At 36.2% G+C, this 20745-nt stretch overlaps 2 protein-coding genes across 3 annotated transcripts; one reads left to right on the plus strand and one right to left on the minus strand.

Annotated features, from left to right (window-relative positions):
• The first annotated feature begins 7521 nt into the window (after positions 1-7521).
• On the plus strand, positions 7522-10412 carry LOC132060716 (uncharacterized). 2 transcript variants are annotated; one of them, XM_059453674.1, is made up of 5 exons: positions 7522-8389; positions 8491-9404; positions 9492-9632; positions 9726-10067; positions 10140-10412. In XM_059453674.1, exons 2-5 carry the CDS (start codon positions 8919-8921, stop codon positions 10356-10358), a joined length of 1188 nt encoding a protein of 395 aa, XP_059309657.1. In that variant the 5' UTR covers positions 7522-8389; positions 8491-8918; the 3' UTR covers positions 10359-10412. The 2 variants fall into 2 exon arrangements, with proteins under 2 accessions (XP_059309657.1, XP_059309656.1); XM_059453673.1 differs by having other exon boundaries at positions 7522-9404.
• Positions 10413-17273: 6861 nt separating this feature from the next.
• On the minus strand, positions 17274-20430 carry LOC132059480 (succinate dehydrogenase [ubiquinone] iron-sulfur subunit 3, mitochondrial-like). The gene is made up of 4 exons (XM_059452101.1): positions 20069-20430; positions 18781-19019; positions 17832-18041; positions 17274-17715 (listed from the first exon to the last, which is right to left on the minus strand). Exons 1-4 carry the CDS (start codon positions 20339-20341, stop codon positions 17505-17507), a joined length of 933 nt encoding a protein of 310 aa, XP_059308084.1. The 5' UTR covers positions 20342-20430; the 3' UTR covers positions 17274-17504.
• Between the last annotated feature and the right edge of the window lie 315 nt (positions 20431-20745).

Consider the following 20745-nt stretch of genomic DNA (forward strand, 5'->3'; position numbering starts at 1 on the left):
TCCAAGTCACAGAATATCCCATGACGGAGTCACAGCCTAAGATGAAGCTTTTAATCCACAAGTCTGTCAAGTTTCAATAATCTCACCTGATAATCACAACTCCAAGTTCCTTCCCTAGGTAGGGTCACTAATCCACAATTTAACTCAGTCAATGGTCATAATTATCTCACAATAGGCATTCAACATCCATACCAAAATCAGAAACAAACGAGCATATAATAATGCAGAATAAAATGTAATGATATGCAATGCAAAATATGATGATGTGCAATGCAATCCAATGCCATGCACTGGCCAATCACTCGAACTGTACGCACATGCTAACTGATGTCATTGCTCAGTAGTCATGACCTGCAGCGGACCCATGGTGTCCATGTATAACTCATTCCGGATACTCATCGGACTCGAGCCATAAATCCTTCGCTTCGGAAAGAACCTCGGACTTGGATCCACATCATGTACCATTCGTTTCCAGAACGAACCTCGGACCACGAGCTCACAACTAGGCCACATCCTCACCCCCGGTCAAATGTGCCTTTTCATAGATATATAGTAACACTGTCACATCACTCTCAATGATCAATTCATCAAGTAACATGCATCAAATGGTATCACAAGTGCAACAAGAAGATTATATTAACTTCTTCACTAATTTCACATCACAATGTATGTCTCAACGTATTCCAGTTCACTAGTATGTATGGACTATAAACAATTAGCAATATCAATGTCAAACACAAGGCATCATGCCACAAGTCTTCCAAACCATTTCCATCGTGTATGAGTGTATGAATACATAAATGAGTGTAAACGTGGTAAATCAATGCAAACCAATAAAGTAACAGTGAAGGTACAAGTGACAAAGCCACAAGTCATATCAAGACTTGGATAACCTCAGCCATGAAATGAATCATACAAACTGTCTCAACCAACATAATAGTCTATGTCCCTCTTTACTTCCAGATGTAGCAAGTGTGCCTCACAACTAAGCCTTGTATCACCAAGAAGCTCCATTTTTCTATACATTATCATCAACAGTAAATCATACATCACGTTTTCATCTACGTACTATCATAAGTTTATATCACAATTCAAGCCTAAACTCATTATCCTTCCTTTCTCCAATAATATATGTCAGAACTGAGTACAACACGACAATTTAGGCAATAAGTCTAATCACAATAATAGGGCAACAAGCCACCATCAACAACAATCAACCTAATAGAAATCCATCCCGAATCACCACAGTATGAATACAACTACACCTCATATTTCAGTACATAACATAATGGCGACGAGCCCACAAAATCAGAAGTCATACCAACCTAGCTAATATCCAACCAAAACACCATGTCTGAAGACCTAATCATGCTTTCTCCTGTCAATTATACACAATACATATGTTTTGCTAATCAAAATCTAACTAAAGTAAGCTGTAACCTACCTGGAATGTAGAACAGGAGCCACGAACTACCCCACACGAGCCTTCAATTTTCGATGCACCTCAGAACGGTCAAAGTCTAGCAATATGATGCTACGTAAGCAACAAACGATTTTTTTAAACAAGAATAATAATTTGGGGAAGAAGACTCACTTACTTCTACCATTTTCAATGGATGAAACCATCCTTTAATGGTGAATTTATCATAACTTCTATCTTTACAATCATTAACCTTTAATTCATGGGTTTCTAATCAATTCTACCCTTTAAAACAGATTTTAGGACAAAGTTTCCATGTTTATTAGAACCTAAGTCTCAACATGCAATTTCAACCATAATAAATCAAATTCCCTTCCTAGAAAGTGATAATCTATACTGCTAGATGATTAATCAACAACCCACTAATTATTTAAGGGTTTACTAATTCTAGGGTTCTAGGATTTTCATCCACCATTGATGGACCTTAGAATAATAATGGAACTTGAAGAAGAAAGGAAAAGGAACAAATAAAGATGGGGACTTACCCTCCAAGATGCTTTCATCAAAGAATGGAATGAATTTTGCCTCTTTCTCTCTTGAAAACTGACTTTGGGGTCTTGGGGGTAATGGTTAGGAGTTGGAGTATTAAAATAGGGATTTCTGCCCCCCATCGGTCACTGCAGCGGTCACCAGACCGCTACGACGGTCCCACTATAGCGGCCTTATGGTCGCTACAGCGGACCTGCTGGAACAGTCCGCACTAAAATGGTCATAACTCCCTCATACGGAGGCGAAACACGACGATTCTTTTTGCTATAGCTTCGTAATTTCGATACGGATCTAATGGTTTAAAACCCGATAAAAAAAAGGTCGTTTGATAAATATGGATCCATTTCTATCCACAGACCTATGGTGAAAACATCGAATACGAGCGCAACAAAATCCAAACTCATCTTAAACTCTTCGGAACCTTACCAAAACTTGTGGACAAGTTCAACATCATCATATTAGTGTGCTTCAACTTTTAAACATTGACATGGGGTCATCCTAACCCGACATTGACCATGGTCAACTCTAACTCGTCAACTTAACTAGCTTCTCCATCAATGACTCATTTTTCACTCGAACCTTGCGGGAACCAAACTAATGGCTTCATTAAGTAATATATCATATTAATGGGACTCGGGGAATGGTAAACAAGGTTAAATGGGTCAAAACACTATAAAAACCAAACAGGTCATTACACTCCCTTTGCTGCTTTAAGAACTAGGCTGTTCTCTTTCTTCATCTCATTCTTTTCTGCCTTCTTCATGATTATCTTCATCTCATACGTCTTGAGGTTTCCAATAAGCTCATCGACAGTCAACATAGATAGATCTTTGGCTTCAGAGATAACATTTACCTTGCTATCCCAGGAGTCAGGTACTACACCAAGCATCTTCCTTACCAGCTTAGTAGTTGTGATGACTTCTTCGAGAGAGTGGAGCTTATTGATGGAGGTGAATCTGGTGTGTATCTCATAAATAGATTCACTCTCTTTCATTTTGAAAATCTCACACTCAGTGGTGAGCATGTCGATCTTGGAGTTTTTTACCTGAGTTGTTCCTTCATGAGCGGTTTGGAGAGCTTACTAGATCTCTTTTGCTGATGAACAAGCTGAGACTCGATTGTACTCATCTAGTCCTATTTCACACACAAGAATCTTCTTGGCTTTATAGTTCTTCTCCACTTTCTTCCTGTCAGCTTCATTGTATTGTTTTCTTGTTTTACCAGTGGTTTTTTTTTACCGTCTTCACTTGTGTGAACTGGGATATAGGAACCATCACAGATGATATCCCAAAGCTCTGAATCTTCGGCCATGATGAAGTCGTGCATTCTTGTCTTCCACCACCCATAATATTTTTCGTTAAATCTGGGTAGCCTGGTGAAAGACTGTCCTTCTTTCATATTTGGTGGGGCTACCATTTTACAAATTCTTTCTGGGTGTTAACCTTTTAGAAAACACCTGCTCTGATACTAGTTGATAGAGGATATGCGCTCACCAAATAATGAATGAGGGACCTGGTTGTGTACCAGTTCTCTTATGCAATGCAGTATGTAAAGGACACATGATGTTACCGTGAAAAACTCCTTACTCAAGAGATTAAAAATCATGACCTATCCCAGTAGGATTTCAACTCCACTATACGAGCAACTTTCGATTACATCCTATTGCAAACTAGAAATTAACTCCCATAATCCCTCACCCTTACAATAGTTGCAACCTAAGAACTAACTCTCACAGTCCCTCCACCCTTACAATACACCAATTGTAAGCACCTCCATTTGACTAACTCTAGCCAAGGAAACTAATACACCTAGACTAAATCTAGCCTAGTGTACCACTCAAAAGCTTGTGGAAACACACTTCCAGCAAGCACACTTTGAGAATTTAAATTACCTATAAACAGCTTCTGAACAAGAAGTGTAGGTTTACAGTTTAAGCACAAACGAACAAAGACTCACAACAATGTAAAGAACTTAGACTAAAACTTGTGTATGGATAAGGTTCTTCAACTTATAGGTGACTTTGTTCTTGAGAGATCTTGAGAACTTGAGTCGGCAGCTTTGCACGATTTAGATTAGGTTTTCAAGTCTACTCAATATGTTGCCATCACGTTGTATATATAGTGGGAGCATGTGGGATGGATAGAGACCACTTATTCACTTTGACCTAAAGGATGGGCCAACTCACAACTGTACTTGTGTGCAGCAAGTGTCTCGACTTACGGTCTCTCTGCGATAGTGCAAGGTGTTGTGACGGAGCGGTCAGACCATGTCTCTATCTGGTTGTGAAATAGTTTGACAATCATCAAACACGAATGCACTTGGAACTATCAGAAATGGATTTCAAAACTCATTGGACTAAAGGTTTATTTTAAAACCTTTTGGGCTCAAAGTCCAAATCTTAAGGCATGAAAACAAAAGAAAACACAAAGATCTTTGTTTTGAAGTGAGACGGCTTTGGGAATAGGATATGGTTGACCTTAAATGGGGTAAAATAAATAAAAACGAGTATAAAACCTTTTCTTCACTTATACTAATATGAAAGCTATTTATTTTTGCAAAGGGAGATATACTCCATTTTTCCTAAATATATGTATAAACTTATAAGGACAAAATCATGATATTAGGACCAAATTAGAAGGAACTCTACTTAAGAGAAAATTTTAAGTGTGTTTTGGTCAAGCAATGAAGTGATTTTAACCCTTATAACATTTTTCCACAAGAAGCCAACTCTTTTTTTCTTAGAGACTTTTTTGCCATAAAAGATGGAGTTAAGATATTAATATGACAGTTTTTTGCAAGAAAGAAAACATTTTAGCAAATATCACAATTAATCACACATTGAAGCTCAAAGGTCAACTATATTATACGGATCCTTAATATTAGGGTGCTTAAAACCTTCCCTAGGGGATCACTAGAACCCTTACATCGAACTCTGGTTTAAAAGGATTTTTCTCTTGTTTTGATAAACCCTTTTCTACTTGATTTTACTAATTTCCTTTATAAAATTAAGTGGCGACTCTAAAATACGAAAATTCAAATAGAGTCTACAACCTCTCAGTAGCCTTTATGCACCAGCGTAAAAGTGAACCGTAACTCCAATAATATGTTGGTTGTCTTTTTTCTTTATGGTTTTAGTTTTGTTAGATTTCATTTCATGTTTCTTTTATTTGAATTATAAATTTGTCTTTTATTAAGAAAAGAATCTGATAATGAAAAATAGAGTTCATTTAAACTCTACTTCCAATTAAAAGATCCAATAAAAAATTATCTTTGTCATTTAATAAATATAGTAAAACTGAATTTTAGGACTTCCATCTCAACTAAATTTATAAAAATATTATCTTTAAGTTTATTCATATCTTTCAAAACCGCGCGAAACACGGGCAAATTCACTAATTTTAGTATGGGAAAATTATGTGGGCTCAAAACTACAAGACAATTATTACTACCGTTACTTACATTATCAAATATTTATTAATACTACCGATAACTTCCCAATTTCACCAAAATTTGAAACTTCGCCTTTTTAGCCTATTTTAATGATAAATATTTTTACATCCATATTATTTGTTGTCGTTATAGCACTTTTAACCCATTTACCTCCGTTGACCCTTTCTCGAGCCCTATTAGTACGATTTTGATCCGCGGGGATAGGTGGTACAGTTCCCGAGGTAGTCGGGGGAAATTATGATGACTTTTGTGAAATAGAGCCTTAAGTCATGCAACCCGATCCAATATATGTTGCGGAACATGCAACCCGATTCAAATATATATTGCAGCGTGCAACCTGATCCAACTACTGATTTACCTTTATTATTAATTATAATAATTTCTAAATGCATTTCTCAAAATATTAAATTTATTATATTTAAAGGGTGATATATTAAATTTATCATTTATTATTTAGGCAAAAGTCATAGATAGCCCCCTAAACTTTACCACATTTTCCTCATGGCTACCTAAACCGAGGGTTGTACCTATTGGGTACCTAAACTACCCTGAATTTATACCACATAAGCACCTTTTGGCCTTTTTCTAATTACACCTGGGCGCGTGTATATACGCCCCGATGACGTGTACTTTAGCTCCATTTAACGCCTCCCACGTGGAAAATAAAATCCACGTGTTTTTTTTTTTTTTAAAAAAAACGGGTTCCTAATGTAAATGGGCCTACCACTAACCTAATTCCCATTTTGCTCTTTTCTCTCTCCCCGACCCGTCTCTCTCTCACGGCGACATCATCGACGGTGAGCATCACCGTCGATTAAAGGTGTTTTGAGGATAATATCTTACGTGTAAGTATCTTAAACCTTTGTATCTCTCTAGATTAGTTGTTAATCGTGTTCATAATGGTTGTTTAAGCTTGCTAGGGTTTTACTTTTTGAGATTAGTTTAGTTTTTTTGGTGTTTGTTTAATATTCCGTCCCTTTCCGTTACTATATTTGTAGTGTAGTAGTCGTTTCTTGGTGGTGAGTGGGATTAGAAAGTTAGTATATTCCGTCCCTTTCCGTTACTATATTTATAGAAAGTTAGGTTTTTAATTTCCAGATTTGGGGTTATGTGTTTGAGAATATTCCCTGCTCCATTTCTGTAAAATATGCCTTAAAAGTGTGCCCTTTTGGTAATTTTGCTGAAATTAAATCATTTTGTGATTTTTTTTTTCAGGTTTACCTTACTAATTGACCATGGAGGAGGTCATATTTACACACATTCACTACGGTGGGACCTTTGTAGAAAATCCTGACCCTAATTACCATTCCTTTTTAGTGCCAATCATCAGGTATATCGAGAAAGACTACTATTCCCTAATGGAATTGTTTTATTATACTAGAGAATTAGGTTATTTATCAGTTGATGGTTTTTTTTTACCAAGATGCAAATACTAGAGAATTCAATGTTATTGAGTCTGACAAACATCTACTGGACCTAATAAAAGACCTAAAAAATGAGGACCCCTTTCATGTATATGTCCTTCATTCATTGGATACTGCCTTGGCTGAAACTGATGGGCCTGTTGGTCTCTTAAAAGGCCCAGAAGTTTCTTCTAGTCAAACTAGGTCATCAAAAGGGGTTGGGGCTGCTGATAACTTAGATAAAGAGGGTGTTGGGGCTGCTGCTGATAACCTAGATCACGAGGGTGTTTGGTCTGCTTATGATAACCTAGATCAGGAGGGTGTTGGGGTTACTCCTGAGTTTGTATATGGGGCTGCTAGTGACAAGTTAGGTGAAGAAGCATCTAATATATCTGATTGTGTGAGTAGTGATTCAGATCTAGGAGAAATACCACCAGAAGATGGGTCAGATATAGATGAGGAGTTGAGAGCTATTAGACAAGAAAGAAGAAGTAAACAAATAAAGAAAAAAAGCTGCTGCAACTCAAGAAATTCCAGTTGGAGAGGCTGGTGGTATAGATAGAGGGTTTGAGGATATTGGGAAAAATAAGTCTAACAAATATCTTTGGGAAATTGGGTGGAGATGAGGAATATATTGATAGCTACGTTGTTGGAGTGAAGATAGTGAAGAATAGCTTGATGTAGATCTTTGTAGGGGGGTAGATTTACCTTCTAGAAGGAAAAGCAAAAAAGTTAGGTATGATGAAGATTGTGAGGTGGCTGTTTTTGAGCTTGGAATGGTCTTTGATGGTGTAACACAATTTAGAAAGGCTCTAGCAGACTATGCTGTAGAATATAGGAGGCAGTTGAAGGTAAGACCAAATGATAGCCATAGGGTGAGGGCTAAGTGTAAAAATACCAAGTGTAAGTGGTGTTGGCAGCTAAGCTTGATAGGGACACAGGTGATTTTAAGGTGATTACCTATCATCCCATTCACAAATGTATTCCTTTGAACAAAAACAAGATGTGCACTTCTAAGCTAATAGCAAGGAAGTTTAAGGACAGAATTGTTTCTCAACCTTACATAAGGATATGGGAAATTCAGGAATTGGTAAGGGACAAGCTTGGTCTTTATGTTGGTAGGACTGTTTGCCACAGGGCAAAACAGAGGGTTATGATAGAAAATATGGGTGACTGGAATCTGGAATTTTTCAGATTATGTGACTATGCTGACATGATCAAGCAAACCAATCCAGGAAGTAGTTGTTGGGTTAAAATTGATAAGGAGACTGAACCAGGGAATTTTTTTTTTGTGTACTTCTATGTGTGCTTCCAGGCATTTAAGCAAGGCTGGTTGGATGGGTGCAGAAAAATAATAGGATTTGATGGTTGTTTTCTTAAAGGAACTTGTAAGGGTGAGCTATTGGTAGCTGTGGGAAAGAATGGGAACAACCAAATGTATCCTATTGCCTAGGCAGTGGTGGATACAGAGACTAAACATAGCTGGAATTGGTTCATAAAGTACTTGATTGCTGATCTGAATTTGGGAAATGGTGAAGGGTTGACTGTAATGTCAGACATGCAAAAGGTACCATTTTTGTTCCATTTACTTAAAATTTCAGTTTAGTAGAGGACATTTCAGTATGTTTAACTATTTTTTTTTTTTTGTACTTTGCACACTTTTGGAAGGGACTTATTCCTGTCTTATTGGAGCTGCTGCCAAATGCTGAGACAAGGAGATGTGCTAGACATGTTTGGAGTAATTGGCACAAAGAGTGGAGAGGAGAAGAAAGAAGGAAGCAGTTTTGGAGATGCTCTAAGGCTAGCTTTGAAGTCAAGTTTAAAGAGGAGATGGATAAAATGGCCAAATTGGGTAAGCCCAAGATAATGGAGGATTTTATGCATTATGAGCCTTTTACTTTTTGTAGGGCATATTTCAAGTTTCATTCCAAGTGTGATGTTGTGGAAAATAACATGTGTGAGACTTTTAATTCTTGGATCTTAGCTGCTAGACATAAATCTATTATCACCATGTTAGAGGAAATTAGGCATAAAATGATGAATAGGCATGTAGACATGATCAAATTTGCAGAAACTTGGATTGATGATATTGCCCTATGGCAAGAAGAATATTGGAAGAGAACAAGGAGTTGTCTAATAGGTGTCATGTTCAATGGAATGGGGTTCATGGTTTTGAAATTAGAGATGGTGGGTTCACATTTGTTGTCCACTTGGATAAGAAATATTGTGACTGTAGGCTGTGGATGTTAAGGGGTGTTCCTTGCCCTCATGCTGTTTGTGCTTATTATTACTTGAATCTAGATCCTGATGCACATGTAGAGCATTGGTATAGGAAGGAAACATTTCTTAAGGCTTATAGTCACTTCATCCAACCTATTACCAATATGAGGATGTGGCCTAAGACTACAAACCCATCAATAGAGCCTTTAGTGCCAAGAAAAATGTCTGGGAGACCAAAGAAGAAAAGAATGAAGGATAAAGATGAGCCAAAGAAATATGGAAAGTTGTCAAAGAAGGGTGTGAAGATGACTTGTTCATTGTGCAAACAAGTTGGCCATAACAAGACTGCCTGTGGAAGAAGAGTAAGTACAATTGAATTTGTCATATTCTTAACTTTAGTTTGTTACATATAAGTCTCTAATTTTCATCCCATTGTTTCTGTTTGCTAGCATGGAATGGGTGGTCCTTCTCAACCAATACCCTCAACTGAAAGGCAAGGAAGTCAATCTCAACCAACTCAATCCAGCTCTGTTTGTAGTGACACAAGTTATGTGCCAAGAGATGCCCAAACTGTTGCTCCAACACCAGCAGTAAGTATATCTTGTAAAAGTTATTTACATCTTCATTTAAATTGTACAATTTATACACTTTGGATCATTTATATTTTTAATTGTGTAATATAGTCTAGAACGAAGAGTCCTGCATATCCAACTGCTAGTTCAGCTTATGCAACTACACAATCAAGCTCAATTTGTGGTGACACAAGGGCTGTGCCAGTAGCTCCACAAAAGAGGGCTCAAGTTGGAGCTGGCAGGGGAAGGGGCAGAAAAAAATTCACAAATGCAAGAGGGGTACCATTTGTGAGTGCAAGAGAAGACTCTTCTTCAAGTCAATTGCCACCATTATCAGGCCACAAAAGGGCATATACTACTGCTGGTTTTGCTGCAGCTACTGGAAATAAAAGTAGGCCTACAACTGGTTTTGGTGTATACTCTAATCCTGTTACTGGAGCACAAGTCTTTAATGTAAGTTCACTTTATGATTTGCCTTTATCTTTGTTCAACACAATTTACTAATGTTTCACATTTTAATTGAAGCCTGGTACAACAAGTGAGAGGGTTCTACATGGTGCAACAAACTTGAAGAGTGCTTCACCAACAAATATTGATATTGGTTATAAAGCTCGTGGACTGAAATGGCAAGGAAAAGATGCAATGACCACATCACAACTATCCCGATTGAGAGCCAACAAGAGAAACCAAAAGGCTGCATCAGAAGCAACCAGATCTTCAGCAGAAGGAAGCTCCAACAAGTAGTTAATGTAGGAAATTTGTCACATTTAGGGTATTTGAAACAATGTCTTTAGTATATGTAAAGCTAGACTTATATTTGCATCTTGTCTAGCTAGACTTATTATTATGCATTACTATTGTGCCAATGACATTAGCAATGGTACTTTTCGATTTGTGCTAATCAAATTTGTGCCAATACTACTCTTCAATTTATGCCACTGAGTCAAACATGCACGGGGCAGATTAACAATAGGATTGGAATATAGGCAGCCGTGGCAGTTGTGCCATTTCAAGACAAAAAACACAATAAATGGGTCAAAATACTCAACAACCAAATAAATGGGACGGTTGGAGTCAAATACAACCAATTAGGCCATAAATCAAACACCACATCGGGTGAATTCAATTCACTTCATTGAATTCACCCCATCCAACTTCATCCAATTCACTTAATCTTCCATTTCAACTATCTATAAAACCCACTAACTTCATCCCCATTCTCTTCATCCCATTCAAATTATCCCATTCACTTCTTAAAACAAGTTCATTCAACCTCAAAAATGTTGGCATATTTCGAGAAGAAATTAACACGGTCATACGTAGAAAGTGATGATTTCGTACGTTTAATTTAGCATCCATGTTTCATTTGCTATTTTTATTGCAATAGTTTAGTAATTTTTCATGTTTTTTTTTTTGCAGGTGCTTCCTACTAATATTCTTGATGTTCTACCAACCAAAAAACTCATGCCGTTGTTGCTTATGGAGAAAAACGTTACACTATGACCTACAAAATTGGAAAACACGCGCGCCTCTGTCTCGGGTGGAAAGACTTTCTGGAATCCGAGCAATTGACGGAGGGAGATACACTCTGTATTTGGGTCTGCGAGTGTAAGTGCCGGGAGGGCATAGGATTCGATGTTCAAAAGAAGGAAGAGGAAGAGGTCATAGTTGTTGACTAGGTCTCTATTTTCTTTTTTATGTATGATGCTAGCATTTTAATGAACAATTGCTATGTTTCTTTGATGATTTATATTCATGTCATATTTGCGACTAATTCACAATGCCAAACACAAGCCAAGTAATTCACAAAATCTAATAACCAAAACATTACTACAAACATAGAAGAAAATCTTTGTAGGAACATTACAAACAATTAGACTACCCAAAGATAATTTTTGCAAGTAAAAAACATAGAACAACAACGACAAGCCTGTTGAATTTGGCTTTTGCACAGTCCCTCTCTTGCTTAATTTCCTTCAATTTTTGTTTCAATGAATCAAACTTGCCTCCAAGTTCCTTCATTTTATATTTCAATGTATCCCTCTCTTCTTCAACCTCTTTAAGCTTCTCCTTCAAAAGCTCAACCTGCGGAGAATGGATCAATCCATTTAAAATAGCGACATCCACCCATATACTACATAAAAGTAAAAGAAAATTATGAACACAACAAATCCGAAAAAATGGCCGAAAATCAAAATTTTAAAATAGCCACTCACTTTTGGCATCTTGCAACCAAAAAATCTACGACCTGGGTTGTTAACTGTTCTCGAAGTTCTTACATTACAAGAATTACCACAATTACAAATAACATTTTCATCTATAATCCCTGAATTTTGTGACATTGCTATAAAGAAGAGAGAACCAAGAGAGAAATAAGAGAGAATACACACAGCAACAACTATAAATTGAGAGAGAAGAGAGAAGGAAGAAAGAAATTGAACCGAAAGAAGAGAGAGAAACGGGGAGAAAGGAGAGAGAGAAACGGGGGAGAAAGGAGGAGAAAGGAGAGAATTTGGAATTGGGGTTTTAAATTTGGGGTTATTTAAAAAAAAGGTACGTTGGAGTTGCCATGTAAGCAACAACACAACCCTTCACGCGCCCATTTTGCGTGCAGCACACACGAGCTGCCATGTAGGCAAAAGGTGCTTATGTGGTATAAATTCAGGGTAGTTTAGGCACCCAATAGGTACAACCCTCGGTTTAGGTAGCCATGAGGAAAATGTGGTAAAGTTTAGGGGGCTATCTATGACTTTTGCCTATTATTTACTTTTTAAGGGGTGTACCGATTCACATGTAGACAAGTAAAAAATGGACGGAGGGAATGGTCACTTTAAGATTTCAAAATCAAAGTTAAAAATTATTTTTAACTATACCATTAACATTAAAGAAGTATGCACAATATTTAAAAGAAAAATTAGTCGATTTTTATAAGGATAATTTAATAAACAATATCTTATATTTATTATTTTTGCTAATGAATGTGAAAAATAAAATAAAGCGACGGTTAAAAGACGGAGGAAGTAATAAAATAACCTGATGTCAGTATGGAGGATGAGATAGAAGTGAACCAATTTGCCATTTCAGAAGGTTGGATTGTTCAAGTTTTGAGACAATATATACCAGAAGATTATGTGCAGCATGTGGCAAACAATATTCCTCCTCCTGATCCAGCAGCAGAATTAGATAGGAGATAGTGGTTACTAGAGAAGAGGGCAAAATTTTCAATTAAAAGTGCATGGGAATATGTTAGACATAGAGAGGTGAAGATGAATATATATAATCAGATGTGGAGGAAACATCTTCCTTTCATGTTCTCATTTACACTTTGGAGAGCATGGAAGTGTAGAATGCTTGTTGATGATATTTTGTGTAGAAAAGGAATTCAACTACCATCTAAATGTTGGTGTTGTACAGAACCACATCAGGAGACAAAATGACACCTTTTCTAACCTCTCATACAACCTCAAAACTGTGGAGAATGTTTGCTAATTTTGCAGGTGTTCATTTGGTGGGACAGCACATTCCATACATGATAGAAAGTTGGCGAAAAAAGGAGTGCAGACTCATTCTAAAGCCTATAGTTCATGCAGTTCCTGCGATCATCATGTGGGCATTATGGAAGAGAAGAAACTCCATCAAACATGGAGGATCAATGGGGTTTAACAGTCAAGTATATCAAATAAACAGAAACTTATGGCAGTTAATGCAAACAGTTTATCCAAGATTGAAATTTTCCATCTAACTTGCCATCAATGATTCAGTATCCGGAAGATTTCAAACCTAAAATGAGTTATCAATTCATTCATTGAACTCTACCTCCAGATGGTAATTATCAAGTGCAATGCAGATGGTGCAAGTAAAGGCAATCCTGGGAGAAGTTTATATGGATATTGCTTGAGAAACTCTTTAGGAGATTTGATATATGCAGAAGGGAAAGAGATTCATAAAACCACTGACATTGAAGCAGAAGCTGTAGCAATCAAGGAGGCTATATATCATTGTGTGGCAAACAATATACATCAAGTTCTAATAGAAACTGACTCCATGCTGATGAAAAACATTATAGAAGGCAATTGGGAAGTTCCATGGCAACTGATTGGGATTGTTGAAGACATTAAAGAGTTGCAAAAACTTTGTAAGGTGGAATTCCTGCATGTACTGAGAGAAGGAAATAGCTTAGCTGGTTACATTGCTAATCAGGCTATTCTTTTTGGAGCAGTGGAATACAGACAGTACTCAGAGCTGCCTTCACAAGGTAGGAGCTTATTAAACTTGGACAAACATCAGTATCCAAATATAAGAACCAGAACCTTGAAGATAGGATGCTGATGATCACAAGGACAACAGTTGGTATATGGAGGCAGATGTCAAGATTCAGTTGCAGTGCTCAATCAGTTTTTAGCTATTTGCATTCTTGAACAATATGATTTTTCTTTCTTGCTGTTTCTATTTTTTCTTAACTTTGGCCTTTTTTGGATTTTTTTGTACATTGCTTTTGATTATCAATAAAACACATCAATAACTTTTGTGCACGCTTGCGTAATACAGCTGGAATATTTTGCCTTTTTAATTATAACTATTAAAATATTATTATCCAAGTTCCCTTGTCAGAAACCAAAGCAAGAATACTACAAATTGTATTTGCAATAATGAAAACCTTCTCAGTTACGCTTCACATTATTGCCAAAAAAAAAAGAAAAAAAAAAAAGAGTATATTTAGAAATGAAAGATTCTTGATGAATTACTGGACGTGTGCTTACAGCTAAAAAAATGTTGTAATTCCTTTCTAGTATAAATATGGACGGACTTACAACGGAAAATTATCAATACTAAGAAGTATCACGTTTTGATTTAACTTACCTCATGAAAAAAAAAATCAAATAGACGTAGAGGTAGGGATCTTCGAAAGGAATTAATCATGAACACATTTGAATCTAAATGTATGTCTAATTATTAAAATGCCTAAATATGAATATATATGTGAATATTAAGATATTATATTCAAATATGAAAAGTAAATAATTAAGAAATTGTGTCAATATCTAAGTGCAAAAAATCCATTTTCAATAAGCAAAATAGTTTTAAAAATTATACGATATTTGGTGATATTAATAACTAATAGTGATAGTGTTGACTGATGTTGTGGTTGATGATATAATATTGCCGATTGTGGTGATTGTCGGTAGTAATTGATTTTTGTTGTAGTAACAAAGATCCGTAGTGCTAATTGTAAATATTGGCTAATAGTGGTGAACTGGTGATGACTTACTCTAGTGATTAGTTGCAATGTGGTTGTGGATAGTAGTGGTGATGACTTACGCCCAATACCTAAAGGAGGCAAAAATAGAAAAAAAGGTAACATGTGATTAAAAACATAAAGAATTCTAAAAGACTATTTAGGGACTAATGCAGAAGTGGATTCATGATTTAAATTTTATGGGTGCGATCTTAAAATTCTTATTAGTGAATCTATTATATTTTTAAAGTTATGGACTCATATCTTCTACTCCTATTTATTATTACAATTCTAGTATAATTTTTTACACATAAATTTATCTTTCCACGTCAAAAGTTAAGAATTTAATTGAACTGCGCCTACAAGACTAGATACGACTCTGAATGCCGAGGAGACATTGAGTATGCAAATACAAGCAAATTTTGAGAAATTGTGTTTCTAGGGGTCTAAGTAGATGAATGTGGAAGAAGTTCTAAATAGAGAAGGCATATAATTGAAGAATTCATAGAGCTAATAAGCATAAAGGGATAGTTTTCTAAAGCATGAGAATGGAGAAGAGATGTGATCTACACCGGCGGCGGATCTACGTGTAGTCCAGGGTGTTCACTCGAATATCCTTGACAAAAAATTACAGTGTATATATAGGGTAGATTTTTTATGTTTATGTGCATATATTAACTTTTGAACACCCTTAGCAAAAAATTACAGTGTATATTTAGCTTCCTTTTTTTTTTCCGAACACCGTGAATGAAAATTCTGAATCCGCCACTGATCTAGACCTTTGATATTTTAAGTGGACAGTTGCGTACAATGTAAGAGAGTGTGCTTGTCCTGCTGGAGCTTGTCCTGCTGGAGCTAATAGAAAGTTCTCCTACATAGATAGTTTTGGATGACATTTCCCCGGTTAAAAGTAAATATTTATTTCGCCTTTTTCATATTACTTGTGTATTGAACACTTATTTTGAATCAAATTAAAAAGACATAGTTATCTTGAAATAAAATAAAAAGACTATAGGTGTGTTCGGCACGAAGGAAAATATTTTCCTAAAAAATGTGTTCTTGAAAAATAAGTGATTTTTTTTACTTATTTTCTCATGTTCAGTTGATTAGCGGAAAATAAGTGAATTTCTTACTTATTTTCTCATGTTCAGTTAGTTAGTAGAAAATATTTTTTGAAAAATACTTACCCCAGCCCCACAAATCCCACTGCAACCCCACCACCCATACCACATCCACCTCACCCCCAACACCCGCCACCCACCACTCACCCCAAGCACTCACCCTTCATCACCTGCCGAACCAAATCCTCACCCAATCCAACCACCACCCTCAAACGTGCGTCATCTTCACCCACCCCTCCATCCCCTCCCCCTACGCCTCCTAATTTTTTTATTTAATATATTTTATTTTATTTTATTTTTATAAAAGTTTTATACAAAATGAAAATCTATTCTTACCCCTACCTTGCCCCCCAAACCACAACCCACCCCCACCACCCACCCCACACCAAATTTAACCACACAAAATTCTTATTTTATATAATTTTTTTTTATAAAATTAAATTAATTATATGAAGTAGAAAATTCGGGATGGGGGGAGGGGAGTGTATGGATGGAGTCAGCGTCGGAGCTAGGAATTTGATGAGTGGTGTGCAGATTTTTTTCTCACTTGTGTCAAGAATATACAAAATTAAATATATACTCATAATAACTAACATTTAACCTAGATACATAATTTTCCGGCAAAAAATGTGCAGTAATTTTTCGGCAAAGAATGTGCACCTGACCACCTTTCACCTAAGGTGGCGTAGAAAACGAAAAGAACTTTAATTTTTTTTTTTTAAAAATAAATAAATAACTTTGAAGGGTAGATGGATGTGGGTGGATGGGTGGTGCAGAAAACTAAAAGAACAATTTAAACAATTTAAAAAGAAAAAAAATTGGAGGGGGTTAGGTGGGCGGGAAGTGAGTTTGGGTGGTGGAGGGGTGGTGTGAGTGATGAGGTGGTGGGAGTGAGTTGGGGTTTGGTGGGTTGGGTGGTTGAGAGGTGAGTTGGATGGTTGGTAGAATGCCAATTGTAGACTTGTTTTTCCTACTTTCGTTAAGAAAATTATTTTTCTTATTTTTAAAAAACTTATTTTTCTAAAAAAAGTATTTTCCAACTTTTTTAACTAAATAAACATGAGAAAATTAGAAAACACCCTCCGTACCGAACACACCCTGAATAGCCACTTTATGAATCGGAGGGAGCAGTACACAGCGACTTCAAACCACAAGCAGTCAATATAAACTGGGTGATTAGTTATATTGGGTGATTAGAACTTAGTAAAAAAATCAACACATACCCCATTTCTACGATCAGCAACCGACTTTAAATCATACATAGTACTCGAGCACAATACTACTAAATTGTACTATGGTCTATGGTTTAACATGTCTGTCTTATTTATCATAGGTAATAATCATTGAGGATACTGTAACATCCGACTATAAATCGACTATCTGAATGGAAGTAGAAGGTGAACTAGACGGATCACACACAAAATAATAAGATAACAAGGACAAACTATAATAAACTTCTACGTATTACAATTATTATTTGCTAACCACACACTAGAGTTCCTAATACTTCCCCCTTCAAAGAAGGATAACACATTAGGCTTGCCCAAAACGAGGCTCGGGCTCAGCTTCAAGGTCCTCCACTGGCGTATCAATTAAATGCCTAGCCTTCATCTTGTTTATGGCATTAGCAGGATTAAGGCTTTTGGGGCAACATGCTGTGCAATTTCTTATAGTCCTGCACCGATATAACCTCCCCTTGTCCTCTGTTATCCCCTGCAATCTCTCACTCGCAAAATCATCTCGACTGAACAAAAGAAACATTGGTTAAACCTCTAACAAGCAAGATTAACAAAATTAATTGCTAAGCATTTTTGGTACTAATATTTAATTGGTGTTTGAAGAATTAACAAAAGAATTAACCTGTCGGAGATCCATCGATAGGCATGGAGCAAGGCAGCAGGTCCAAGGAACTCTTCCGGATTCCACCAGTAAGAAGGGCAAGAAGTGCTGCAGCAAGCACATAATATGCATTCATATAACCCATCAAGCTTCTTCCTATCCTCTGGTGTTTGCCTATATTCTCTCCCGTCTTGGGGCGGTTTTCGTGTCTTTAACCATGGCTCTATAGACCTGAAAATCCTCAAAATATCACAAAATTCAGTTTATGCTAGATTCACAAATTAACCATGCTCCAATGTATAATTGTCCATCAGAGGCGGGATCTATTACAGGGTTCAACTGTACTCATTAGTTCATTGTTTTGGTATCAAACTACACACACACAAAAACAAAACATTTAAAAATTTACGCATGTAAACAAATCACCCATTACGAACCCGCTGACTCTAGATCCTGGATTCACATCAATTGTGAATGAAACTATGATAAGGTTATAAAATACATTTATCGTTTAGCTTCATCAAAATTAAAGCGGGTCTTGTCAACTCCACTAATTAAGTAGTTCACACTGTTCAATAGTGACTGACCTAGTTGAGTTTACAGCCCTTAAGATAGACTAGAAGTTGTCAGTATGTACTGGACATGAAAAATATTAGTCCCTCCTTCCCAATTTAATCATGTGACAACTCTTTCCTTTTTAGTTAGTCTAAGAAGAATGTCGTTTTTCTATACTCAGTGACAACAATTTAACTTCAAACTTCCTATTATACCCTTAAATATGATTTACAACAATAGAAATTGCTATGGCTAATTTTAGACCACTTTAACTCCAATAAAACACCTTCACATAAAGTGTGATATTTCTAAACATTCTATTGATGCCAAGCATGTCTACATTGAAAATTACGGATGCACATAAAATCGAAATTGAATAACTCGATGAAATGACAAAAGGAGATAGGGAAATTACTTGTACTGCTGGTAGAAATTAGTGAGATCAACGACCAAATCTTTGATGACAAACATGTGAGGAAGAGGAGTGATGGTAGTTGGCCTGCTTGTATCTGTATCAATAGGCTTGAGACATGCCACTGTGTTAACCCCATCGATGTTCATCGAGCATGATCCACATATTCCTTCTCTACATGACCTCCTATAACTCAAACTTGAATCTTCCTCCCCCTTCATCTTTTGCAATGCATCTAGAACCTACAAATAGAAAAAATTAACTAAATCGAGAATAAGAGTTCAATTCAAGGAAAGCGTAAAATATAGGACGGTACCAGAGTTCAAATTAAAAAACTAAGACTCTAAACTCAAATATAAAATGATGAACCTTCAACTTCAAATTCCCATTTGAACAACTTTTCTTTTTTTATTGATCCATTTGATTCGTTACTAAACTAAAATAGCTTCCTAGGATATACTTGGTACTAAGATCATTGGGGGACGATACCTAATCCCAAAGATACTCGGGAATCTTTACTTCTGATCTTTCAATAGCATGCTTAAAATTCTACTCCTATAAGACAATTTTAGGCACGAAGGGAAATTCTTTGGAAATTCTGTTTTTGGCTAAAATTGACAAGAAAGAGAAAAGAATATTCCATTGGATACCCTCACGTGAAGCAATCTTATATTTTTTTAAATCGTTTCTAAATTTGACCAAACAAAATAAAATAATAATAACTTAAACTTAATCTGACACACAAATGTTTTGACATGTTCATATTCAAGTTTCAAAAGTCATTCCTTGTTTCTTAATCTTCATATTCAATCAAAACATGGTTTCATAAAGTGAAACATGAGCCAAAAGGTGTGGGCTAGTGGTCGAAGTTGGTGGAAAACTTCAAAGTCATAGGTTCAATAATTTAGCAGAGGCAAGTGATTCCTTCCCATCTGTCAAAACATTAATAGACAGAGCTGCACGATTTCATGAAATTAAGGGAATCTTGTAGTTGTTGCTTTCGAGCATACAACAATCATAAAAAATAAAAAGGGCACAAAACGGCACAGGAGCATAATTCAAGGACTGATTCGAGGTTGTCAACCTAAAGTTCTCATTAGTACTCGACCATATTAAACTATGATTCAATTTTCGACAAACTAAATTGAATTGTAGCATTTCTAATCTGCTCTTACTCTCCTAAATTTTACAGTTAGAAAAAAAAAATTCAGGTTCTAATTGACCAAAAGACTATAACAATAAAAATGAACACAGCAAAAATTAATTACGATAGCAATAATAAAGCACATACCATGGGGCCACAGGAAGGAAGGTCAATAAAAAAAGATTGAAGAAAGGGCTTTTGGCTAGGATTATCAGGACTCCACCTATAGATTCTGAATTCCTTAGTCTTCTTAGCTTTATCACCACCTAATTTCATGGCTTTTTTAAGGTTCCCAACAGACTCCACTGCTTCTTTTCCATGTTCTTGTCCAATTGGGTGCCCTTCAAGTATAGGGAACCTTTCACTTTTTGTCAAACGCCCCACCTTCTTCACCCCTTCTTTTATTATGTTTCTTGACATTTTTGTTGAGAAATATTGGATGAAGAACACTTCTCTGTTTGCTCTGCTGATCTTAGTTCTTCTTATTTTATATTATAAGAGAGCTTACAATTTTTGTTTTTACCAAGAAATACCTTACTCGCATGCAAGGAAATGGATTAAAAGGAGACACCTGGTTGCACGTGTCGATTAGTTTGACGATCATCTTCCTTTACCCTTTTTAGCTTGACGACGGTGCTTCAATATTTGACTTGTTTAACTCGTATTGACAGTTGGACCATAATGTTAAATATTTTATAGCTTATGAGTCTAGTAAAATAAGTTACTAGTGTTATAGTATATGAAAGGGAATATGTAGCACAATAATATGTATAACCGTTATAATTTAGATTAATGGTTTGTGGTCGTTGGGCCAAGTGAGAGAA

This window comes from Lycium ferocissimum, chromosome 6, assembly GCF_029784015.1.
Source record: "Lycium ferocissimum isolate CSIRO_LF1 chromosome 6, AGI_CSIRO_Lferr_CH_V1, whole genome shotgun sequence".
NCBI classification, from domain to species: Eukaryota; Viridiplantae; Streptophyta; class Magnoliopsida; order Solanales; family Solanaceae; genus Lycium; species Lycium ferocissimum.